Source organism: Chiloscyllium plagiosum, unplaced genomic scaffold (genome assembly GCF_037043375.1).
Source record: "Chiloscyllium plagiosum isolate Xiang-an unplaced genomic scaffold, Cpla_swu_hap1 HiC_scaffold_50, whole genome shotgun sequence".
In the NCBI taxonomy this organism is placed as follows: domain Eukaryota; kingdom Metazoa; phylum Chordata; class Chondrichthyes; order Orectolobiformes; family Hemiscylliidae; genus Chiloscyllium; species Chiloscyllium plagiosum.
The window spans coordinates 43,573,421-43,600,125 of NW_028270188.1; the positions used below are offsets into that span (position 1 = coordinate 43,573,421).

Sequence of the window (26,705 nt, forward strand, 5' to 3'; positions counted from 1 at the left end):
GCATAAGATCTTTTATTCAATGCCTCGTCAAATAAAGTATCCTATGTGCCTTCCTAACTACTCTATTCACATGTTCTGTTTCGATCATGGACCTACGCACATGCATACCAAGGTGCTGGTAATCCATTACTACTGAGGTTTTGACCGTTCATCATGTACTCCCTTGTATGACAAGTCCTATTAAAATGCATTACTTCACATTTTCAAGAAATTGAAAATTTTCTCTGCAACTGTTCTGGCCATACGACCCGCCTGTCTATTTCTTCCTGTCATCAAAAATTTTCCTCCTTGCTTTTTATCAGACCGATTTTTATGTCATGTCCGAATTAACCGAAAAACCTGGATGTAACTTTGCTTGCTGAGCTGGAAGGTTCCTTTTCAGACGTTTTGGCACTGAAAAGCCTTTTATATTCACATATAGATCATTAATACATATTACAAAAAGTGGCTCAGCACTGCATCAACCACACACCATTCGACACAGGCTTTCAGACTGTGTTTGACATGGATGATGATGTGATAGTGTAGGGGGACAAGCTGAGAATAGTTCACAGGTCGGCGCAACATCGAGGGCCGAAGGGCCTGTTCTGCGCTGTACTGTTCTTTGTTTTAAACAAAACCTCTGCCCTTTTGCCTCCTGCCACTTAAGTCAAATTAACATTGAATTTACAAAACTGCCTTTGATCCCAAGGGGTCTTCGGTTCTTGATTAGTCTTTCATGCAATACACTGTCAAAGGTCGTAATGACGTTCATCAGTTGCATGACCCTCAGCCACACATCCAGTCACCACCTCAAAACACTAAACAAATTTGAATATGTGATCTCTCCCTGATAAATCCATGTTGAGCATCCTTGATTAATTCTCATCTCTCCAAGATGAAATAAGTTCTGTCTCAGAATTTTCTTCAGAAGTTTCCCAACCATTGATGTTAGACTTACTGGTCGATTGTTCTTTGGTTTTATCACTTCCATCATTTTGCTCCTCATATAATGAAAAAGCCTCAGGATTCTCCTTTCATCTACTTGGCAAGGAAATTTCATGGCCCCTTTTAGTCCTCCTAATTCCTTGTTTAAATTCTTTCCATCTTCCTTTATATTATGGAGTCATAGAGATGTACAGAATGGAAACAGACCCTTCGGTCCAACCCGTCCATGCCGACCAGATATCCCAACCCAATCTCGTCCCACCTGGCAGCACATGGCCCATATCCCTCCGAACCCTTCCTATTCATATGCCCGTCCAAATGCCTTTTAAATGTTGCAATTATAACAGCCTCCCCCATTTCATCTGGCAGCTTATTCCATATACTTACCACCCTCTGCGTGAAAAAGTTGCCCCTAAGGTATCTTTTTATATCTTTCCCCTCTCACCCTAAACCTATGCCCTCTAGTTCTAGACTCCCCGACACCAGAGAAAAGACTTTGTCTACTTACCCTATCCATGCCCCTCAATTTTGTAAACCTCTATAAGGTCACCCCTCAGTCTCCAACGCTCCAGGGAAAACAGTCCCAGCCTGTTCAGCCTCTCCGTATATCTCAAATCCGCCAACCCTGGCAACATCCTTGTAAATCTTTTCTGAACCCTGAGGGGCGAGTCCGATTTCAGTTCCCTAAACCTCTCACATGCTTCCTTTAATTTTTGACACAAGTTTCAACATTACTTGTCATCCAGGGCTCCTGTATCTTGCTATTGTTATCTTTTACCCTCACAGGAACATGCTGGCCCTAAATTCTGATCGACTGATGTTTAAAACACTTGCATGCCAGGTGCTTAAACAGATAGCCTTAATCTAATTCCTCCAATTCCTGCATAATGCTGATGTCATTAGCCTCCCCTGCAAATTAGCACTTTCACACAAAACCTTATCCATACCCATCTTAAAACTGCAAAATTATGATCACTGTTCCCAAAATGGTCCTCCAAAGAAACTTCAATCAACTAGCCAGGATCATTGTCTGGTTATACCCAGTTCTCTCATTGGACTATCTACATATTGTTTCAAGAAACCCCCTTGGACACCTTTTCAATTCCACTTCACTGAGGGAGTCCCAGTAAACACTGGGGAAGTTAGAATCACTTAGTATATATTAATGATGTGGATGAGGGAACCGGGGGCATTCTAGCGAAGTTTGCCGATGATACGAAGTTAGGTGGACAGGCAGGTAGTACTGAGGAAGTGGGGAGGATACAGAAGGATCCAGACAGGTTGGGAGAGTGATCCAGGAAACGGCTGATGGAATTTAACGTGAGCAAGTGCGAGGTCTTGCACTTTGGCAAAAAGAATAAAAGTATAGACTACTTTCTAAATGGTGAGAAAATTAATAAAGCCAAAGCACAAAGGGATCTGGGAGTGCTAGTCGAGGATTCTCTAAAGGTAAACATGCAGGTTGAGTCCGTGATTAAGAAAGCGAATGCAATGTTGTCTCTTATCTCAAGAGGGTTGGAATATAAAAGCAGGGATATACTACTAAGACTTTATAAAGCTCTGGTTAGGCCCCATTTGGAGTACTGTGTCCAGTTTTGGTCCCCACACCTCAGGAAGGACATACTGGCACTGGAACGTGTCCAGCGGAGATTCACACGGATGATCCCTGGAATGACAGGTCTAACATATGAGGAACGGCTGAGGATACTGGGATTGTATTCGTTGGAGTTTAGAAGATTAAGGGGAGACTTAATAGAGACATACAAAATAATACATGGCTTGGAAAAGGTGGATGCTAGGAAATTGTTTCAGTTAAACGAGGAGACTAGGACCCGTGGACACAGCCTTAGAATTAGAGGGGGTCATTTCAGAACAGAAATGCGGAGACATTTCTTCAGCCAGAGAGTGGTGGGCCTGTGGAATTCATTGCCACAGAGTGCAGTGGAAGCCAGGACGCTAAATGTCTTCAAGGCCGAGATTGATAGATTCTTGTTGTCTAGAGGAATTAAGGGCTACGTGGAGAACGCCGGTAAGTGGAGCTGAAATGCGCATCTGCCATGATTGAATGGCGGAGTGGACTCGATGGGCCGAATGGCCTTACTTCCACTCCTATGTCTTATGGTCTAAACAAAGTTACTACTTACAGTAAATTGATTCTAGCTATTGACATGAACTGTTGACATATGACTCTACCAGTTAAAACTCCAACACAGACACATTCCGCTTACAGACACATCCTTGCAGGAGGTACAGACCAATTGTTTCACAAATTCTAAGGCCTCTGACCTATTGGTTAAAAATAACAGCACACAGAAATCGGTGAGGATAAACAAACTGACTTTCTTCAGGTATTAGGTGTTTGTCACTACAGTAAAAAGGACACCACCTTCCCTTCTCAGCATTTATCTCAGCCACATCTCAAGCCGTTCAGCCAATGGGTAGTCAATCATGTTGTTGACTTACAGAAGGCCAGTCACCATTCCACTGACCACTCAGCCACTTGTAGCTAGCCAAATCTTATTCTGTAAACACCCCTCGTGTGCGTTTGGCTGCAACTAAACTTCTCCCACCGTTTGAACAAACAGCAGTTTAAACATCACCTTATGGCAAGCTTGCTTTATAAAAAAAAAGTACAGGAATTCCTTTCACAGTCCTTTTCCCAAATTCAGTCCATATTAAATATTGCATAAAAATCAAGAGATTCAAATATTACGCAATAAGTTTGAACAAGCTAGGACAAAGCAGCCATTGAACTGGCACCTCATCCATGACATTCCATCGTCAACACACTGTGGCAGCAATGCACCCCATCTGCAAGTAGTACAGCAGCAATTCATCAATGCCCGTATGACAGCACATTCCAATTCCACAACCTATACCTCCTGAACCATAATAGCAGCTGATGCATGGAAATACCACTAACTGAAAGTTCCTGCTCAACTTGAAACCCTGTTGCCAAACCATCACCGTCACTGGGTCAAAATTCTAGAATTCTATCCCAAAATGCATTGGTTGTACAAGAACTGCACAGGTTCAAGACAGCAGCTCAACACCTTCTCCAGCACCATATCAGATGGGCAATAAATACCAGCCTATGTAGCAACCCCCACATTCTGGGACTGAATAAAACAAAGCACTCTCCAAACCTGAAACCTCCTTCCCTTCTCCAGTACCAAACCAGAAATGGCAACCAACTCAAACTCTGCCCAGCTAAATCTGAATCCATCTCCTTCTGAGCCACAATAAATCTCCTTGTCAAACAGCAAATAAATTATGCAGTAGACCCTGCACACCTCCAACCTGGAACAAGCCCACCCTATCCCCAGTGGCACCTGCATATTCCATCTCAGACCCTCCTGATTTTTTGGTCACTCCACCTTACCTTATTAGTCAGATATCTCTTGCTTGCCACAGACGGCAGTCGTAGTACACGGCTCAGAGCATCCCTCACCGTAAGGTTGTCAGGAAGGATCAGAGGTTTAAGGTCAGGCTTTGCCCGTTTCAGTATGAACTCCTGCACAAAGACAGACATGCAGAGTGAAGGGAGACGCAAGAAAACACCAACATTTGATGTGACATATGCTTCATCAGTATGAGATCGAGGGTTGTGGAGTGGAGCAAAAAAAACAATACAACACAGTACAGGAACAGGTCCTTCTGCCCACCAAGACAGTGCCAATACACGATATCTTTTTAAACTAAAACCCTTTCGCCTCAACATAATCCATATTATATCCCTCTAAATGAAGTGGCACAGAATATCTATCAAGATGCCTCTTAAACATTGTTATTCTTAAACATTTTTACCACCTCCTTTTGCGTTTCATTCCAGACATTTACCACTCTCTACACAAAACTTGCCTCTCAACTCCTTTATACTTCCCTACCCCCCCACCTTTTACCTTAAACGTATGCCCCATGTGTACCCTGCAAAATGGACTCCTACTATCCATTCCCCTCAATTTTGTAAACCTCTATCAGGCGCCCTCAGTCTCTGACTTTCAAGTGAAAACAAACCAAGTTTGTCCAATTTCTCCTCCAAGCTAATAACTTCCAAAGCAGGCTGACACCTTTAAACCTTTCCTATACGAAACCTTCACATCCCTCTGGGATTGTGGATGGCCAAACTATACAGATGTAACATGACTTGCCAATTTTTAATACTTTATGTCCCAACTGATAATGGCAAGAATGCCATTTACCTTTTCACTACGTCATCCACTTGTATTGCCTGCCACCTTCAGGAAACTGCAGACCTGTATGTCTAGATCCCTCTGTATGTTAATGCTTCAAAGGGTTCTGACATACACCATATATTCCTCTGCCTGCATTAGACCTTCTGAAATGCATCACCTCATTTGTCCAGATTAAATCTTCCCAAATGTCAAGTAATGCTGCAGGTATACCTTGCAATTTGCTCAGCATTGCAGTTCTAAAGGGCAAGATATGGAAATTCCAGGTTGTGATGGTAGAATGATCTCTTCCTTCAATTCTTGGATGAAAATATGGCACATCCATCAGCAAAGCTACACTCTCGACAGGAATAGATTTTTAAAATAAATGTCTGCAAGAAGTGTTTTTAGCTGCAGCTCCTCTCAGACCACACAGATTGGTTGGAGCAGCAGTCGGAAGCACCGAGGAGCATACAGGAAACTTCAGGGAGGTAGTGACAGCACAGGTTCAGTCTGTAAATGGGCGATCAATTGGAGAGGCAGACAGGTACAGTTGTTCTGCAGCAGGGATGGAGGGGGTGAAGGAGGACGAGGAGGAGAACAGCCTCTCAAGGGAAAATAGCAGCAGCAGCCAGGTCTTTCGCACCACAATTGCCACTTTGCCTTACAGCAGAGCCAAAAGATTGATTAATTAAACTGCATTTATTTCAATGGAAAAGTCCCAGCAGATTGAATTCAGGGCATGGATGGGACGGGGAGACTATAATTATTACATGGCTGAGGAAGGTGTAGGACTGGCAGCTCCATGTTCCAAGGGATACAGATGTGATAGGAAGGATAGAATTGGAGGCAGTCTACCTGGGGGAATGGCAATTTTGGTTAGGGAAAGCATCATGGCAGTACTTAGAGAGGATATGTCTGAGGGATTCTTAAATGAAGCTATATGGGTGGAATTGAGAAATAAGAAGGGGGTGCTCACTATATACAATAGTGCCCCATAAATAGTCAGCAGCAAACTGAGCAGTAAATAAATAGGAAAATTGCTGACAGCTAAAAGAATAATAGGGTTGTAATTGTAGGGGATTTTAACTCTCCAAACATAGCCTGGGACTGCCATAGTGTTAAGGGAAGGGTTATGGACAAGGCCTGGCCCACAGGCCAAAGTTCTAAATTGGGGTAAGGCCAGTTTTGATTGGGGCAAGGCCAGAGGAACTTTGAAAGGTTGACTGGGGGAGGCTGTTCGCAGGTAAAGGGACATCTGGCAAGTGGGAGGATTTCAAAAGTAAGATAATATGAGTTCAGGGAGAGCGTCCAACCTTCAGTCCAACTAGTCCATGGTGACCATAATCCCAAACTAAACTAGTCCCATCTGACTGCTCCTGGCCCATATCCCTCCAAACCTTTCCTATTCATGTACTTACCCAAATGTCTTTTAAATGATGTGATTGTACTCACATCCTCCGTTTCCTCAGGAAGTTCATTTCACACGCACAACACCCATTATATAAAAAAAAAGCATGAGGCAAAATTTTTAACAACTCTCTCCTCTGACCTTCAAAATGTGCCCTAATCCTGGGGGGAAATTCAACAACCGTTAACACTCATTATTTTAGATACTTCCATTAGGTCACCTCACAATCTCTTACACTCCAGTGGAAAGAAGTCCCAGTCTCTCCAGCCTTTCCTTATAACTCAAACCTTCCATACCCAGGAACATCCTGGTAAATCGCTTCTGAATCCTCTCCAGCTTAATAATATCCTTCATGTAAGTGGACAACCAGAACTGGTCTCAAAAATGTCCAGTACAATCTTAACATGATTTCCCAATCTTATTCTCAAAAGGACTGAGCAATGAAGGCAAGTCTGCCAAACTGTTCTTGTAAATGTGAAGGGCCAGGTCGGCAGGAATAGGAAACAATGCATGACTGGAGAAATTGAGGCTCTGCTCAAGAAAAATAAGGAATCGTATGTCAGGTATAGACAGCTGGAATGAAATGAACCCCGTGAGCGTCGGGGGTGGAAGAGAACACTTGAGAGGAAAATCAGGAAGTCAAAAAGGGGACATGAGATAGCCTTGCAGATAAGGTTAAGGGAAATCCAAGGAGATTCGACAAGTTTATTAAGGGCGAAAGAATAACGAAAGAGAGAATAGGACCCCTTAACAATTGACAAGGCCATTTTTTGGGGAACCATAGGAGTTGGGCGATATACAAAAAATTACCGTGGAGAAAGACATAAAAGCTAGGGAACTCTGAGAAATAAGCAGCAATGTCTCAGAGTCCACAGAAAAGGAGGCGCGGGAGCTATTAAAATGCATTAAGGTAGATAAATCTTTCAAACTTGATCAAATGTAGTCCAGGACATCGTGAGAAGCTCAAGAAGAAATTGCAAGACCCCTAAGGGATATTTTTGAATCATTGGTAGTCATGGGTAAGGTGCTGGAAGACCGGAGGGTGGCTAATGTTGTGCCTTTATGCAAGGAAGGCTGCAATAAAGAGTCAAGGAACTACAGACCGATGAGCCTGACGTCAGTGGTGGGTAAGTTGTTGTAGGAGATACTGAGAGAGAAATCTACATGCGTTTCGAAAGAAAGGGACTGATTAGGGATAGTCAGCATGGCTGTGCACATAGGAGATCAGGTTTGTGAGAGGCGATTAAGTTTTTTTGTGAGGTGACTATGAAGATAGATGGAGGCAGAGCGGTAGATGTTGTCCACATGAATTTTATCAGGCCTTTGATAAGGTTCCACATAGTAGACTGGTTAGTAGAGAGCGCTAGCCAATTGGATACAAAAATAGCTTGACGATAGGAGACAGAGGGTGGTGACAGGGTTGACCTTCAGATTGTAGGCCTGTGACCAGCGGTGTGCCACAAGGATCGCAGCTGGGTCCATAGTTGATCATTTACATAAAACGATTTGAATTAAAACACAAGAGGAATGATTAGTAAGTTTACAGATGATACCAAAATTGGTGGTATAGTGGACGAAGAAGAAAGTTGTCGTAAGTATCTTGATCAACTGGGCCAAGGAAAGACAGACTGAGTTTAATTTAGATAATAGCAAGATGTTGCAGATCTACTTGGGAGGTTTCAAACTAGAGTGACAGGGGGCTGGGAATCAGAGCAGCAGGTCAGCAAGTGCAGAGATTGAGGGGAAGGGAGATGCCAACATCAGTAAATCAAAATGAAAGGATAGGCAGAGACAGGTAAATGACACCATGGTACTAATGGGCTGAAGTGTGTTTATTTCAGTGCAAGGAGTATTATCGGAAAGGCAGATGAGCTTAGAGCGTGGGTCAGTACATGGGACTATGATGGTGTGGCCATGACAGAGACTTGGTTGAGGGAGGGACAGGACTGGTTGCTCAACGTTCCAGGGTTTCATTGTTTTTAGACGAGACGGGGAGAAAGGTAAAAGAGGTGGAGGAGTTGCATTACTAATCAGGGAGAATGTTACACCTGCACACAGAGGACAGGCTGGAAGGCTCATCCACTGAGGCAGTATGGCTACAGCTCAAAAATAAAGGCAGGTGCAAACATTCTGATAGGCTTATACTATAAGACCCCCCCACAAGCCACCAAAAGATTGTGGAGCAAATGTGTTGGCAGGTAAAATATCATAGTGGGTGACTTCAACTTCCCCAAGATTGACTGTGACTCCCTTACAGGAAGAGACTTTGTTTAGTGCAACCAAGAGGGCTTTCTAAAATTAGTATTAGATAGTCCAGCTCGAGGAGGCGTTATACTGAACATTGTGTTGGCTCATGAGCCTGGCCAAGTGACTGACCTTTCAGTGGGACAGCATTTTGGAAACAGTGACCACAACTCAAGTTCTAAGATAGCTATGAAAAAGGATGTCAGGATCTTGTGGGAAGGTTCTCAACTGGGGGAGGGCAAATTACATCAGCATTAGGCAGGAGCTAGGAAGTTTGAATTGGGAGGAGCTGTTATCAGGCAATTCCATATTTGACATGTGGAAACTGATTAAAGACTTGCTGGTAAAATTCAAGTCTGGAATGTTCCAGTGAGAAGGAAGGACAAGGATGGCAAGGTAAGGGACTCTTGGAAATGAGGGAGGTTGTGAATTAAGTCTAAAGGAAAGAAGCAGCACAAGGTTTAGGAAACTAAAATCGGACAGGGCCTGTGAGGAACATTAGGCAAGAAAGGAACTAGGAGAGAAAGAAGGTGCCCAGAAATGCTCTTGACAAATAAAGAGAATTGCAAGTCGACAAGGAAGAGGCTGGAAGTACACAGCAAACCAGGCAACATCTGGAAGTGCAGAAGTCAACATTTCGGGTGTAACCCTTCTTCAGGACTGGGGATGGGTGTAGGTGGAACTGTAGATAAAGGGGGTGGTGGGGGCTGGGTGGTGAAGTGGGGAAAGTGAGGACTGCAGATGCTGGAGATCAGAGCTTAAAAATGTGTTGCTGGAAAAGCGCAGCAGGTCAGGCAGCAAAGGAACAGGAGAATCAACGTTTTGGGCATAAGCCCTTCTTCAAGAATCCTGAAGAAGGGCTTATACCTGAAACATTGATTCTCCCGTTCCTTTGATGCTGCCTGACCTGCTGTGCTTTTCCAGCAACACATTTTTAAGTGATGAAGTGGGGATAAGTGATGACAGGTAGAGGGTACAACCTGGCTGGTCAATGGGAGGAATGAATCCGGTTGGTGTCAGGGAGTGGAAGGGAGGGGGAAGGAGCTGAAAAGGGAGTCGGGGGATAGGAAGGGAGGTTATTTGAAATTGGAGAACTCAAGGTTGAGTCCTCTGGGCTGTAGGCTGCCCAGGTGGACAAGGTGGTGTTGGTCATCCCCTGCAGGCCTGACGGTCATGTTCAGGAGGTGTGGTTGGGGGTGGGGGTGGTGAGTTCAAAGGAGACATGAGTGACAAGTTTTTTTTTAAACAGTCTGTCAAGAATGATGGTGGAAGCAGATACAATAAGGGCAAAGGAGCAATTAGGGACTTTAAGATAAGCACAAAAATATGCATGGAATGGAGGGACATGGACCGAGGGCGGGCAGAAGGGTTTAGATTTGGCATCATGTTCGGCAAAACATCATGGGCCAAAGGGCCCTTTCTTGCACTGTTCTACGTCCATGTCGTACTTTGGTAAGACAAACCAGGGCAGAACTTAAACAGTTAATGGTGGTACCCCAGGGAGTGCTGTCGAATAGAGAGACCTAGGGGTGCAGGTTCCTTCAAAGTGGTGTCACAGGTAAACAGGGTGGTGAAGTCAGCATTTGGCACACTAGCCTTCATCGATCAGAGCATCGAATACAGGAGTTGGGACACCATGTTGTGACAAGACATTTCTAGAGTACTGTGTGCTTTTCTAGTTGCCCTGCTTTAGGAAAAATATTATTAAACTGGAAAGGGTGCAAATAAAATTGACAAAACACAAAGACTGAAGATTTTGAGTGATAAGAACAGGCTGGAAAGGCTGGGACTTTTCTTCCCTGGTGCGCAGGAGACTGAGGGGCAGCTTTTTGCAGGTTTATAATATCACGAGGGGATAAATAAGGTGAATAGCCAAGATACTTTAGTGGATGAGTCCAAAACTAGAAGGCATAGGTTTAAGGTGAGAGAAGAAAGATTTAAAAGGGATCTGAGGGGCAATCTTTTCACACAGACGTTAGGTACACTGAGAGAATGAACTGCCAAATGAAGTGATAGAGGTGGGTATGTTGCAGCTGTACAGGACATTGGTTAGGCCACTGTTGGAACATTGCGTGCAATTCTGGCCTCTTTCCTATCAGAAAGATGTTGTAAAACTTGGAAGATTTGAGCTATAGGGACAGGCTGAACAGGCTGGGGCTGTGTTCCCTGGAACGTCGGAGGCTGAGGGGTGACCTTATAGAGGTTTACAAAATTATGAGGGGCATGGATAGGGTAAATAGGCAAAGTCTTTTCACTGGGGTTGGGGAGTCCAGAACTAGAGGATATAGGTTTAGGGTGAGGGGGGGGGGGGGGGGGGGGGAATATAAAAGAGTCCTAAGGGGCAACTTTTTGACACAGAGGGTGGTACGGATACGGAATGAACTGCCAGAGGAAGTGGTGGATGCTGGTACAATTGCAACATTTAAAAGGCATTTGGATGGTATGTGAATAGGAAGGGTTAGAGGGATATGGGCCGGGTGCTGGCAGGTGGGACTAGACTGGGTTGGGATATCTGGTTGGACCGAAGGGTCTGTTTCCGTGCTGTACATCTCTATGACTCTATGTGCCTCTAAGGGGAAGGTGTCTGTTCTGGTTCTCTTCAAGGGATGTAGTAAAGCTGGTGGTGGGGTGCCTGCTCCATGGAAAGCAGAGCAAATAGCTTTGAGTTTTATTTAAAAACTTAAAACAAAAAAGCAGCATGGGTGGGTGGAGTCAGGCTCACACCCAGCCAGGGTTTTAGTCTTGCTTTCAGTTGTTGAAGTTAGGGTTTTTGGAGTTGAAGCTGTTAGATACAGCTTGCTTTCTGTTGATGCATAAAGCCTGGGTTCCCTCTCCGCTGCTAGATTCATCTTTCAGTTTTTCCTTTCTTCTGGACTGGAGGGGATAGCAAATGAGGATAAATCTCTTTGCACGTTCAAATGGTTTGCAGTCACCGAATGCCCACTACCAACGTCCTAGGGGTTACCACTAACCAGAAACTGACTAGACTAGCCTGAACAATACTGGGGTTACAAGCAGCATTTGGGATTGTGCAGAGGTTATCTTGCCACACAGACGATTTGAGAAATCGGGGATAATCTGGATCCACTCTCCCCAATCCCCATTCTGTGCACCCCTGGACACACACACAGCCCAGCTGCCAATTGTGAATGAATAATGAAAATTAGCATGTTTTGTAGCCTCTTCACTGGCTGGATCCTGACCTTAAAAACTGATGAAAGCTCACCCTTGCCTCCCTTACATCACAATCCCCTTTTCCTCACCTTCTGGGGCATTTTTCCTAGGACCCAGTCAAGCTTGAGATCCACAGGATGAGCTGCTCGTTGGTTCAGCTTTGATTTCGCTGCTGTGTCCCGGTCATCGACCAGCACAATCTGTAAAACAACATAGTCTGTTCAATCAAACCTCTCAGCCTACAGTCCTGGCTTCTCCATATGAAGAACCCCACTTGATCAGCTAATTGCAGCTGAGTTCCCATTCCCAACAACAAATCACAGCCCATCCCTTCCAGGAGCAGCCAAGCAATGCCAACCACACTACTCCAGGACAGCCAATTGCTGTGTGTCCTTCCCTGTGAATTATTTCCCCTACAGACACCCCCATAATGAACCTCAAGGCTCACATTCCAATCCCGGTGTCCTGCTCCGATCCCCATCTCCCAGCCCTCCACACTAACCCTGCCTGCACTGATCCCAATGCCCACATCTTAATCCCCACACTCAGTCCTGCTCGCCACCATCTTCCACTGCACTACACTAACCCAAACTCGCACGGATTCCCAAACCCCCCACACGGAGCTCAGACCCCTGACTGATCCCCATTTCACAGCTCCCCAAAACAAATAGAAAGTCTGACTCCATCTGCCAATCCCAGCACCAGCCTCCCACCTTAGTGATTAGATTAGATGACTTACAGTGTGGAAACATGCCCTTCGGCCCAACAGGTCCACACCAATCCTCTGAACAGCAACCCACCCAGACCCATTCCTCTACGTTTACCCATTCACCTAAAGCTACGGGCAATTTAGCATGGCCAATTCACCTAACCTGCACATTTATGGACTGTGGGAGGAAACTGGAGCACCCGGAGGAAACCCACGCAGACACGTGGAGAATGTGCAAACTCCACACAGACAGTTGCCTGATAAAGAGGTTTCACTCACCTTTCCATCTCCTGTTATTTTACCCACAAAATCGACTGGACATTTCTCACGATCACAGATGGCTTGGAGAAATGCTGAGTCTTTGGAGCGCATTAGAAGAGCATTTGATTCTTGATACTCAGCTCCCCACAGCTCAAGCACACTCAGGGTCGGATCACCAACCTTCAATGACAGCAAACGTAGTCAAGGGCAATATTCAAATCCTTGAGGCATCTCCCACCTTCAATGATGGGGAACATGGGTCATCATTGACCCTATGTTTGGAGGTTCAGTGCAAGGTAAGAATACTTAAATATATGTGCTGTATATGTTTTCTCACTAACAGGAATCTGACAAAATATCAGAGATGTGAAGGAAGTGAAGGCACTGGATTGTGCAAAAACCGAGGAGTGAGATTTAATGCAAAGACTGTCGCTCTGAAGGGTAAATCAGTCACTTCGACTGGATGGCTTGTATCTCAACTTGATGAAAATAGCAGGGGTGAAAATAGTGAGACAGCTTGCCATAATCACTATGTCCCCAAAACACAGGGATGTTAGATGATTGGAGAACAGCAACTGTAGTAGGCAAGTGCACAAGATGGGGAGAGAAGAGGTGGGCACGTGAGACAGGCAGAGAAAGGACACAACAGAGTGTTTAAATGAGAGTGGACCATAGGCCTAGTTTTGGTTATGGAGAAAATCCCCATGATAATTTCACGACAGAAGTCGGTTCAGGGATCAGTTGCCCAACTGTAAAAGTATAATGACAGAATGCCTTCAGGTTCACTTTCAATTGGTTATGACAGAACTGCGTGTCTGTTAAAGGCACAGAATAATTACAAGTAGAAAGAGATTGTTGGTTGCTTTAAATGATTTTGCAATACAAGCTTCACTGAAAATGGTTAATCACGGCTGGTTTTAGTTTGTGTGCTACAGTAACATCTTAAAAATTGAAATCTTGTGTAGTTGGTTACTAGGATTTCAAGTATCTGAGTTATCAGTCGCAACAGGGACTGCAATACCATTAACTGATAGTGGTGTCGAAAGATGATGAAACTCAGATTTCAGCATTTGCGTAAGAGCTACAGGGGTAATATGAAAAAGAAATGTTTTATTCAGTGAATGGCTATTACATTTTTATGCACAGAGCTGATGAGGGGAGATCTGCAATTTTACTTGAGGGAATAAACATGCAGGGGTAATCAGGGAAAATGAAATGGACTGTAGGACAGAGAGCCATGGTCATCCCTTTTCTGTGCTCATCATGACTTGCTTTTCGCAAATGGGTCAGCAGTGAGATTAGATTGGATTAGATTAGATTAGGATTCCCTACAATGTGGAAACAGGTCCTTCGGCCCAACAAGTCCACACCGAACCTCTGAAGAGTACCCACCCTGTCCCATTTCCCTCTGAAAGGTGCACCTAACACTACGGGCAATTTCTCATGGTCAATTTACCAGACGTGCACATCTTTGGACTGGGAGATGAAACTGGAGCACCCGGAGGAAATCCACGCAGACACAGGGAGAATGTGCAAACTCCACACAGACAGTCACCTGAGGCTGGAATTGAACCTGGGAACTTGGTGCTGAGACAGCAGTGCTAACCACTGAGTCATCGTGCTGCCCCTAAATCTGAACCCACAGTCATTCACATTCAGTATTGAGCTGCCTCCATTTAATTTCTTGCTGTGAACACTTCTACTGTATCAACAACGTGCCCACCTTGAATTTGCTGGTGTAAATCGTAGCCCCAGCTGGCTCACTCAGCTCCTTCAACACGTTACCTACACGGCAGAACAAAACCATCAGCTCTTGATACCAGCCAAATACAGATGGTAGTAATAGACTGCAGAAAACAAGAATCCCTAAACCACTCCCATTCATTCACACAATCCCAATGAACTAAATCCCTTCCCAGTCACTCTTACTGTACAAGATTCTAAAGAATTCAAACTCCTTCTCATTCACTCCCATTGTAACCAATCCCAATGAATCCCCATCTCATTCACTCACACTGACAGAATCCCAAAGGATCTAAACCCCTTCTCATTCTCTCACTGTAGTTAGAGTCATAGAGTCAGAGAAGTACAGCATGGAAACAGACCCTTCGGTCCAACCCATCCATGCCGAACAGATATCCCAACCCAACCTCGTCCCACCTGCCAGCACCCGGCGCATATCCCTCCAAACCCTTCCTATTCATATACCCATCCCAATGCCTCTTACATGTTGCAATTATACCAGCCTCCACCACACCCTCTGGCAGCTCATTCCATCCTGTGTGGAAAAAGTTGCCCCTTCGGTCTCTTTTATATCTTTCCCCTCTCACCTTAAACCTATGCCCTCTAGTTCTGGAATCCCCAACCCCAGGGAAAACACTTTGCCTATTTACCCTATCCATGCCCCTCAATTTTGTAAACCTCTATAAGGTTTGCCTACGATGCTCCAGGGAAAACAGCTCCCAGCCTCAGTCTCACCCTATAGCTCAAATCCTCCAACCCTGGCAACATCCTTGTGAAACTTAAAAGGGTTCAGAAAAGACTAACAACATCTTGGCGACAGGATGGAGACCAGAATTGCACACAATATTCCAACAGTGGCCTAACCAATGGCCTGAAACGCCGCAACATGACCTCCCAACTCTGACCAATAAAGGAAAGCATATCAAACGCCTTCTTCATTATCCTATTTACCTGCGACTTTATTTTCAAGGAGCTATGAGCCTACACTCCAAGGTCTCTTTGTTCAGCAACACTCCCTAAGACCTTACCATTAAGCGTATAAGTCCTGCTAAGATTTGCTTTCCCAAAATGCAGCACCTCGCATCTATCTGAATTAAACTCCATCTGCCACTTCTCAGCCAATTAGCTCATCTGGTCAAGATCCTGTGTAATCTGAAGTAACCCTCTTCACTGTCCACTACACCACCAATTTTGGTGTCATCTGAAAACTTACTAACAGTACCTCTTATGCTCGCATCTAAATCATTTATGCAAATGACCAAAAGTAGAGGAGCCAGCACTGGTCCTTGTGGCACTCCACTGGTCACAGGCCTCCAGTCTGAAAAACAACTCTCCACCACCACCCTCTGACTTCTACCTTTGAGCCAGTTCTGTATCCAAATGGCTAGTTCTCCCTGTATTCCCTGAGATCTTACCTTGCTAATCAGTCTTCCATGGGGAACCTTGTTGAATGCCTTATTGAAGTGCATATAGATAACATCAACCGCTCTGCCCTCATCAATCCTCTTTGTTACTTCCTCAAAAAACTCAAAGTTTGTGAAACATGATTTCACACGCAAAGCCATGTTGACTATCCCTAATCAGTCCTTGCCTTTCCAAATACATGTACATTTTGTCCCTCAGGATTCCCTCTAACAACTTGCCCACCACCAACGTCAGGCTCACTGGTCTATAGTTCCCTCGCTTGTCATTACCATCCTACTTAAACAGTGGCACCACGTTAGCCAACCTCCAGTCTTCAGGCACTTCACCTGTGACCATCGATCATACAAATATCACAGCAAGAGGCCCAGCAATCACTTCTCTAGCTTCCCACAGAGTTCTTGGGTACACCTGATCAGGTCCTGGGGATTTATCCACCTTTATGCGTTTCAAGACACCAGCACTTCGTCCTCTGTAATATGGACAGTTTGCAAGATGTCACCATCTATTTCCCTGCAGTCGATATCTTCCACATCTTTTTCCACAGTAAATACTGATGCAAAATACTTGTTTAGTATCTCCCCCATTTTCTGCGATTCCACACAGAGGCCACCTTGCTGATCTTTGAGGGAGAAAGTGAGGACTGCAAATGCTGGAGATCAGAGCTTAAAAATGTGTTGCTGGAAATGCGCAGCAGGTCAGGCAGCATCAAAGGAGCAGGAGAATCGACGTTTCAGGCATAAGCCCTTCTTCAGGAAGAAGGGCTTATGCCCGAAACGTCGATTCTCCTGATCTTTGAGGGGCCCTATTTTCTCCCTTGTTACCCTTTTGTCCTTAACGTATTTGTAAAAACCCTTTGGATTCTCCTTAATTCTATTTGCCAAAGCTATCTCATGTCCCCTTTTTGCCCTCCTGATTTCCCTCTTAAATATACTCCTATCGTCTTTGTACTCTAAGGATTCACTCGACCTATCCTGTCTATACCTTACATATGCTTCCTTCTTTTTCTTAAACAAACCCTCAATTTTGTTTAGTCATCCAGCATTCCCTATATCTATTAGCCTTTCCTTTCACCCTAATAGGAATATACTTTCTCTGGATTCTCGTTATCTCACTGCTGAAGGCTTCCCATTTTCCAGCCGCCCCTTTACCTGTGAACATCTGCCCCCAATCAGCTTTCAAAAGTTCTTGCCTAATATCATCAAAATTGGCCTTTCTCCAATTTTGAACTTCAACTTTTACATCTGGTCTATCCCTTTCCATCACTATTTTAAATCTAATAGAATTACGTTCGCTGGCCCCACTGACACCTCAGTCACCTGCCCTGCCGTATTTCCCAAGAGTAAGTCAAGTTTTGCACTTTACACATCCACATACCGAATCTGAAAATTTTCTTGTACACACTTAACAAATTCCTCTCCATCTAAACCTTTAACACTATGGCAGTCCCAGTCTATATTTGGAAAGTTAAAATCCCCTACCATAATCACCCTATTATTCTTACAGATAGCTGAGATCTCCATACAAGTTTGTTTCTCAATTTCCCACTGACTATTAAAGGGTCTATAATACAATCCCAATAAGGTGATCATCCCTTTCTTATTTCTCAGTTCCACCCAAATAACTTCCCTGGATGTATTTCCAGGTATAATTTCCCTCAGCACATCTGTAATGCTATCCCTTATCAAAAACGCCACTCCCACTTGTCTCTTGCCTCCCTTTCTATCCTTCCTGTAGCATTTCTATCCTGGAACATGGAGTTTCCAGTCCTGCCCATCCCTGAGCCATGTTTCTGTAATTGCTATGATATCCCAGTCCCACGTTCCTAACCATGCCCTAAGTTCATCTGCCTTCCCTGTTAGGCCCCTTGCATGGAAATAAATGCTGTTTAATTTATTAGTCCTACCTTGTCCCTGCCTGCCCTGACTGTTTGACTCGCTTCTGTTCTCAACTGTACCAGTCTCAGACTGACCTCTTTTCTCACTATCTCCCTGGGTCCCACCTCCCCCCTCCCCCAGCCCCCCACCTTGCTAGTTTAAATTCTCCCGAGCAGCTCCTGCAAATTTCCCTGCCAGTATATTAGTCCCCTTCCAATTTAGCTATAATCCATCCTTCTTGTATAGGTCACTTCTACCCCAAAAGAAATTCCAATGATCCAAAAATGTGAATCCTTCTCCCATGCACCAGCTCCTCAGCCATGCATTCATCTGCTCTATCCTCCTATTCCTGCCCTCACTAGCTTGTAGCACCGGGAGTAATCCAGATATTACTACTCTCTCGGTCCTCCTTTTCAAATTGCTGCCTAACTCTCTGTAATCTCCCTTCAGACTCTCAACCATTTCCATTTCTATGTTGTTGGTTCCAATGTGGACAATGACCTCTTGCTGGCCCCTCTCCCCCGTGAGAACATTCTGCAACCTCTCTGAGATGTCCTTGATCCTGGCACCAGGGAAGCAACACACCAGTCTGATTTTTAGCTGCTGGACACAGAAATGTCTGTCTATACCTCGGACTAGAGAATCCCCTGACACAATTAATCTCTTGGAACCCGACGTACCCCTTGTTGCATTACAGCCAGTCTCAATACCAGAAACGTGGCTGCTCGTGCTATGTTCCCCCAGGAATCCATGCCCCCCTACATTTTCCAAAACAGCATACTTATTTGAAATGGGTATAGCCACAAAAGATTCCTGCACTAGCTGCCTACCTCTCTTACCTCTCATACTGTTGTTGGTGCAAATTCCTCATTGCTTCTAACTGTCTCTCCAACAGATCCATTTGATTTGATAAGATTTGAAACCAACAGGATTTATGGCAGATATAATCCACTGTAATTATTAAACTCCCTTTAAACTCCCACATCTGACAAGACGCACATATCACTCTACTAAAGGCCATTTTTGCTTCTTCACAATCTACAGACCCAGAAAATAGTACCGTCTTATTCCTCTACAAGCACTGCCCCAGGTTAAATTAATAGTTATGACTTATATTTTAAGTTTAATCAAGAGACATATCTCCAAAAACAGAAGAACCCACTCTACTCACTACTGCAGACTTTCTGTTGGTCACACTTAAAACAATAATACTTATCTGCTTCTGTGCTGTGAACTTCACCCAACAGTTCCTCCCCTAAAACCTCTCTTCACCCACTCCAACCATGCAGAATATTCAAACTCCTTCCCATTCACTGACTATCTCCATGGACCTTAACGCCTTCCCATTCATTTCCTCTGTATACAATCACAAGTAGCTACAAATGCATTCCAATGTCACAAGCTCTTGTACCTATCATGAAGCCCTCCGCCCATCATATTCCATCAACAACATGCAGCCCCAGCCTCTTAGCTGAAGGTATCTCCACACACCATTGCCTCCTGCGCCCTGGTCATGAATACTACAGATGGGATTGTTGCCCTGGCTCTCTATGCAGGCTCGCAAAGCTCGGTTCATCTTCTGCTCCATCTCAGCATCCCCTCTTTGCACAGCTCCAAAATCCAGCTCTGCTGTGTTGTCGCCCTGCACCTGGGATAAGAGACGAAGAGGAGGAGAGTAACAATCACAGAAACAGGAGTAACCTCTCCATTCTTGAGGCTTCCACTCACTCACCACCCCACCCCAATGTCTCTCATCTTTGCAGCTGTTTGTCCCATCAAGCTGACCCTTACCTGGATTGAGGAGGCTGCCCCACCCCCTACTCCAATTCGATAGACTGGGCCTCCAATCTTCACCACCTCCATTTCTGAAACCAGAGACACAGGTCAGTGCAGAGATAGTCAAAATACACAAAAAACAAAACAGGGAGTGGTGATAATAGACGGATCAGAGCTATTTTGATGGCTTGCATTGAAAAAACATGAGCCCATGCGTAGTTCCAAGGTACAGACTGAGGGGCCAGCCCCCAGGAAAGATAGAAACCAGGGCCAGACCATTCAGCCCTACAAATTTGTGCTGCCATTCAGTATGATCACAGCTGATTTTCTATCTCAAGGACTTGTACACTTAATGTTGCTGAACAAAGAGACTTTGGAGGAGACGTTCATAGTTCTTTGAAAATAGGGTCACAGGTAGATATGACAGTGAAGGTGTTTGGTACACTTGCAGTGCATTAATCAAATCCCATACAGGAGTTGGGAGGTCATGTTGCAACTGTACAGAACAACGGTTAAGTCACTTCTGGAATACTATGTTCAATTCTCATCTCCCTGCTATAGGAAAGATGATGTTGTGAAACTTGAAAAGGTTCTGAAAAGATTTAAGAATGTTGTCAGGGTTAGAGGATTTGAACTATAGGGAGAGGCTAAATAGGCTGGGGCTATTTCCCTGGAGCGTCAGAGGCTGAGGGATGACCTTATCAAGGTTTATAAAATCATGTGGGTCACAGACAGGGTAAACAGATAAGGTATTTTCAACAGGGTTAGGGAGGCTAAAGTTAGAGGGCATAAGTTTAAGGAGAGAGGGAAAAGACTTAAGGGTCCTAAGTGGCAATGTTTTCACAGAGTGGGTGGTGCGTGTATGGAATGAGATGCCAGAGGAAGTGGAGGAGGCTAGTACATTTACAGCATTTAAGAGGCATCTAGAGGGGCACATGAATAGGAAAAGTTGAAAGTGATAGGGATCAAATGCTGGCAAGTGGGACTAGATTAATCTAGGATATCTGGTCAGCATGGGTGAGTCAGCACGGATGACCCTGAAGGGTCTGTTTCAGTGCTGTACATCTCTCTGTCTCGGTGATCTCATATTCCCACTTTCTCCAACTCTTTGATGCCTTTAAAATCTTTAAAAACTTTCTTAACTTGGCCTTCACAGTAGTAGAGAATTCCACATATTGACAAAAATAAAAAGAAACAACTATGGATGCTGGAAATCTGAAGCCAAAACAGAAATAGCTGGAGGAATTCAACTACTCTGGCAGCATTGACGGAGGGGAAAAAAGTGATCCTTCTTCAGAAGTTATAATCTAAAAAAAATTGGTATTTGTCTTCATGATCTATTTATCTTCATCAATTGATGGGCAGCAAGGTGGCTCAGTGGTTAGCACTACTGCCTCACAGCGCCAGGAACCTGGTTCGATTCCAACCCTGGGCGACTGCCTCTGTGGAGTTTGCACATTGTCCCAGTGTCTGTGTGGGTTTCCCCTGGGTGCTCCAGTTTCCTCCAACAATCCAAATCTGGTTAGATGGATTGGCCATGCTAAATAGCCCACATTGTTCAGGGGTGTGTAGACTCAGTGCATTAGTCAGGGGAAATGTAGAGTAATATGGGCAGGGGAACGGGTTTGGGTGGGATACTCTTCAGAGGGTCAGTGTGGACTTGTTGGGCTGAATGACCTGTTTCCACACTATAGGGATTCTATGAATGTATTTCCCGGTTTCCCCAAATTCACTGTCTTTTGAATGAAAAATATTTCCTCATTGCGGCCCTAGTTGATCTAACCCCTATCCTATGATGGTATCCCCTCGTTATCTACTGCCAAACAAGGGAAAACAATCTCCCTAAATCTCATCTTTCCAGCTTAGTTTAAAATGTATCAAATTCTATCAGATCCTCTCTCACCCTTCTAAAACTCTGGTGAATGGAGGCTCAGTCAAACCAATCTCTCCTCATAACAGGGTCCTGCATTCCCTGGTATCAGCCGAGTGAATCTTCTCTGCAATCCGTATATGGCAAATATATTGCCCCTTAGGTAGAGAGACCAAAATTGCACATGATACTCCAGGTCTGGTTTCATCAAGGTCCTCTTCAATTGCAGTTAGACATCTCTATTTCAAAATTCAAATCCTCTTGCAACGGAGGCCAAATGCCACCTGCCTTCCAAACTGCTTCCTGTATATCCTGATGATCAAGAACGTCCTGATTTCTTCGGACATCCACACTTCCCTATAGGTTGCCATTTAAACAATACTTTTGTTTTACTTTATTTTTTATCAAGTGTAGAATTTCACATTTAGCTATGCTGTACTGCATCTGTGTATATTTGCCCACTCAATCAAATGGACTAAATCACTGTGAAGCCTCCTTGCATCCACTTATAACCCAGTCGGAGGACAGAACTGGTGTGGCGGTGGGGGGTGGGGACATTATTGTTGACCAGTGCATCAGGACCCTCAATGCAGATGTTACAGTACTCAAACCAGAGGTTAGTGCAGGGATTCTCTTATGTCTAAGAGACAGACTAACCTAGTACACCATAAAACAACTGGTTAGGAGTTTAAAAAGAGCCAAAAAAAAAATCAAATAGCTGCAGAAGGTCTGACGACACCATCTCTGTTTGCAGCCCTTTCCAAAGAGGCATTTTATCAGGCGAGTTTTATTGCACAGCTGCATACACTGTGCCACTTAGTGGGAATATGATACAGGATCTGCGCTCAGGAGCGGTCTCAGTTCTTGCACTCAACTTACTGGGGTAAATTCAAGACCACAGAGTAACTTAGTCAGCTGGATCCAAATTTGGCTTTGCGGAAGGAGTCGGAGGCTGGTGGTTATTGGATCTGCCCGTGGCTGAAGGTAACAAAATGGCTGCCTATGGTTTGTAGTTATCATGAGATGGTTGAAGGGCATTGTTAGTTGAGGCAGCAGTTTCCAAAATCAGAATCGGAGCATTCATGCAAGTGGCAAAGAGACAAGTTAAGGAAATGTGTTGTAGAAGACAATCAGCCTTGGACACAGAGACTGGTTCTGATAAGAACACTCCGGAAAAGCCTTGAGAGAGCATACTAGCTCAAAGAGTGTGCAACAAAACAGTCTGATCCCATAATCAATACTTTTTAAATAATCTATTTGATATATTGAAACTATAGATGCAGCCGAACTAAGAGATTCAACTCTATTCTTCTGGACAGGCAATCTTAGGCAGTAGAAACCTCTGAGGAGAAAGTGAGGACTGCAGATGCTGGAGATCAGAGCTGAAAATGTGTTGCTGGAAAAGCGCAGCAGGTCAGGCAGCATCCAAGGAACAGGAGAATCGATGTTTCGGGCATAAGCCTTTCCTGAAGAAGGGCTTATGCCCGAAACGTCGATTCTCCTGTTCCTTGGATGCGGCCTGACCTGCTGCGCTTTTCCAGCAACACATTTTCAGCAGTAGAAACCTCTATCCTGCTGGGGAGGAGGACTGAATACTCTAAGTGTTGGAATGTACCAAATAATAGAGGCACTTGATGATGGTAAGGTTGAATAATGGGGGCAACTCTCAATCTTAGAATGTCGTTATGTAGGCCAAGGATAGGTAAGGTGGGCGTTAGGAGGATGTGATAAAACTATCATCTTTCAACCAGAGAGCGATGGAAGTCTAGAATGCAGTGGATGTGTGGGTGAAGTACTTGAAAAACACTTGAAATGTCGTAGCATTCAAGGCTATGGGTCTGGTGCTGACAAGGGGACTCGTGCAGGTTTAGTGTACAGCCAAAGCTGTCTTGATGGGCCCCAATGTCTTTTTTTAAACTATGTGATTCCATGATTGAGAAGAAGTAAACCTAAATGCAAAAAAGAGGAACTAGCTAAAATAACAATTAAACACTACCAGCATGGGTTGGACAAAGTAAAGCTGCCTCTACAATTTTAAACTGAACATAAAGCTTTCTCCACACTGCTGCCACCAAATAGCCCCAGGAGAGGCATATTACAGGGCTAGACACAAGAAAAGTCCCCTCTTCTTTTTAAAACTGAAAGTAAAGCTCCCTCTAAACAGTCCCCATTAAACACTCCCAAAACAGATAGCATATGGTTAGATTCAGAGTCAAGCAACCTCTGAACTGTTCCAAACACCTTCAGGAAAGATGCAAAAAACTATTGCTGAGCCACCTTCCCCATCCCTCATGAGATCAAACAGCACCCACCTGGTTCTGGTTGCTCTTTGTGGACGTGCTGATCTTCCATTGTTCCAATCCCAGCACTGAACATAATTGGTTTCAACCATTCCCTCCTCTCCTGATTAGGAAGCAGCATCCCAAATGACCGCGCAAATCCTGAAATATTTAAACAAAAGGCTTTGGTCAAACCTTGAGTGTCCATGACAAAGTAAGCTTGAGGAGTACTTGGCCTGTTAAGGACCTGTCTTGATCTTACCAGCCCACTGTGACTCACCTGCTAGGACCGGCTCTCCAAATTTGTTTCCGTAATCCGATGCTCCGTTACTGGCCTCTATTGCTATCTCCAGGGGCCGTGCTAAATTCCCAGGATAGGCAAACGTTCGGTCTTCCCAGGGCAGCTCGTAGCCTGCAAAAAAGAGCACGTTAATCTTGCGTTAACCACGAGTCGCAGTTTCCAAGCTTGGTATCAAGTAAATATCACGAAAGCACTGCAGCAGGATAATTAAATGTTAGCAGTGATGCTGCTCGATGAACCATTTTCTACGGACATGGGTCCTCAGTTCAAAGTTCACCTGGGTATAGAAGATTCCCAAAGCAGTAGCCTGCAGTTCCGGCAATGGTATGTGCTCCTCGACCTGTGCACTGTATATCACGGATCCGACCTCCAGTCCCCGTGGTAGCACCACTGAAAGGAGCAACACCTGTGACAGTGACAAGCCAGTTAACAGTGAATCACACCTCAGCAAGACAACCAGACAGAGAATCACAGACATGGACACAAACCTGTGGGGAAGTTGTGTGTTTCTGCAGTGAAGATTACATGTCTCATCGTTTCTCCTATGTTCACCTTGCTAGCCTGTGACTGATTGCTGGGATATAGACCCTTCACAACTTTCCCGGTGATTGCACTGCAGGGTGGAAAGAGAACAAGTGTTTCATTGATCCGAAAGTTAAAATGGATCAACATCCTCTGTGAGAGTGATCGTGTTGTCCTCCAACAAGAACCTCATCACCCCCAATTCATCGATACACACAGCTCAAACTGCGCAGCAATGAGACTCTGTCCCCAACATGAATGAAGTCCCGTCCACATCAATGCTTGCTTCCTTTCCCTTTCCTCGTTTATCATGCTGTCTGCCATCCCCTCAGCTGCAATACTGCTGAGGCTAACCTGCTGTTGTCGGAGAACTTGATAACGTTGTTCTTGTTGCTAGAATCCTGTGTCTTCATGATCAGGTCGAAAAGGCTCTCCTCTTTGGTTTCACCATCAATCACCAAACGCCCCTTAAAGAACCAATGCCGGCTGTGTTCACTGGGGGCAGACAAACCAGTAGTAATTACCAAAAGCAACAAACAAGAGGGGCAGAGATGGGCACGAGTGGAATGGGTGCACCACCTGTTTGGGGTGGGGGAATGGCAGAGATGCTAATGGGGGAGTGAGTGGGGCAGTGGAATTGATGCGTGAAGAGTGTGGGGCAGTGGGATTAATGGATTGATAGACACTGGAGAGTGCGGCACTTGGATTAATTTAGGGAACCGATTCACATCCAAGAGAGTGAGGCAGTCAGACTAGTTTGAGTTTGACAAGAACGTCAAGTGGACCACAGGGTGTAGCAGTGGTCAACCTCACCTGTTGGACTGTGCCAGGTCAAAACACTCCACGCTGCTGGGATTCCTGCCCACTTTTCTGAACAATCCCGTGTAATATTCCAGGTCCCAGGCATCAAAGGCCAACCCTGTGGAAGGAAGATAGTCTGCATTAGCCCTTTTCTAGAGAGACAATTCATGTTTCAGCCAAATGTTTCAGACTGAGAATGCGCACAAACGCAACAGGAATAAACAGAACTGGAGAAAGAGTGAAGCAGCTTAAGAAGCTGCTGCCATAACATCCACCTCAGCAACAAAAGGTCAAGGGTCACACCACAACAATCTGGTGCTTGGTATTCAGTATTACTGTAGCCTGCTCCAGTATTTCATGCAAACATATTTGGTAGTCTAATAATTTTTTCTTCTAAGTTCATTAGGTTGCATGCAGAATAGCACACAACAAACATTGCTTTATTTCCTGCAAGTTTATTGTTTGTCTAACAGATAGGATCATGACAGACACGTCAGTCCTATGTCGTGCATATCCTATCCCATGGGAAAACTACAGAAAGTTTGCTATATCCTGCACATCCACACGGGCAGAGGTATCAGCAGCTGGACTGACAAGCTCCAAGTTATAGAGACTGATCAGTAGCTGGAATCACAGTTACCAAAAAAGGACAAAAGAACAGTGGACACCACTTTTCTTGATGTGTTAGGCCTGCAGATGAAAGGATGAGTGAGCAAAGAGGACCAGCCACATAGCACAAGAACCTCTGTGCATCTCCCTCCAAAGCCAGTATTCAGATCTGAAACCAGTGGAAGTTGTGGCTCTCCAATGGAATGCAATGAGACCTGAATCTCTGGCTCTGTGGCTCACTCAGCTATACCAGGTGTGGGAGCTAGGAAGGAAGTTAGGAAAGCAATATTTAGAGGAACAGGCAGGTCTTTCTGCCTGTGCAGATTTGACTGTAGGCTGGTGTAGTTCCCATAATGCCGATTACGGAATCAATGAATGATGACGATGGAAGCTAATTGACCTGTCAGGCTTGTTCCAGCTCCATCACTTAGTGCCAATCTCCTACATTTAACCCGTAACTCCATTTGTTATTACTCTCTAAAAACTTATCCTCTTGAATGCCTCAAATGAGCCTGCCTCCATCACACTGCCAGGCAACCTAGCAACTTGTCAATATTCTTTTGGAGTTCCACTATCCTTCTCCTCAGTTTACACATCTTTCAAGTTT

At 44.7% G+C, this 26,705-nt stretch overlaps 1 protein-coding gene across 3 annotated transcripts in view; it reads right to left on the minus strand.

The window, feature by feature from the left end:
• Positions 1–26,705, minus strand: part of pfas (phosphoribosylformylglycinamidine synthase) — an 82,830-nt gene that overhangs the window by 37,070 nt on the left and 19,055 nt on the right. For all 3 annotated transcript variants that reach the window (XM_043694627.2, XM_043694628.2, XM_043694629.2), the window contains 12 exons: positions 25,502–25,607; positions 25,043–25,183; positions 24,655–24,779; positions 24,444–24,572; positions 24,146–24,277; positions 23,899–24,027; positions 19,732–19,805; positions 19,432–19,588; positions 14,622–14,683; positions 12,917–13,078; positions 12,018–12,128; positions 4,310–4,441 (listed from right to left, as the gene is read on the minus strand). In XM_043694627.2, the coding sequence (XP_043550562.2) occupies positions 4,310–4,441; positions 12,018–12,128; positions 12,917–13,078; positions 14,622–14,683; positions 19,432–19,588; positions 19,732–19,805; positions 23,899–24,027; positions 24,146–24,277; positions 24,444–24,572; positions 24,655–24,779; positions 25,043–25,183; positions 25,502–25,607 (1,460 nt within the window). The remainder of the gene's footprint in view (positions 1–4,309; positions 4,442–12,017; positions 12,129–12,916; positions 13,079–14,621; positions 14,684–19,431; positions 19,589–19,731; positions 19,806–23,898; positions 24,028–24,145; positions 24,278–24,443; positions 24,573–24,654; positions 24,780–25,042; positions 25,184–25,501; positions 25,608–26,705) is intronic.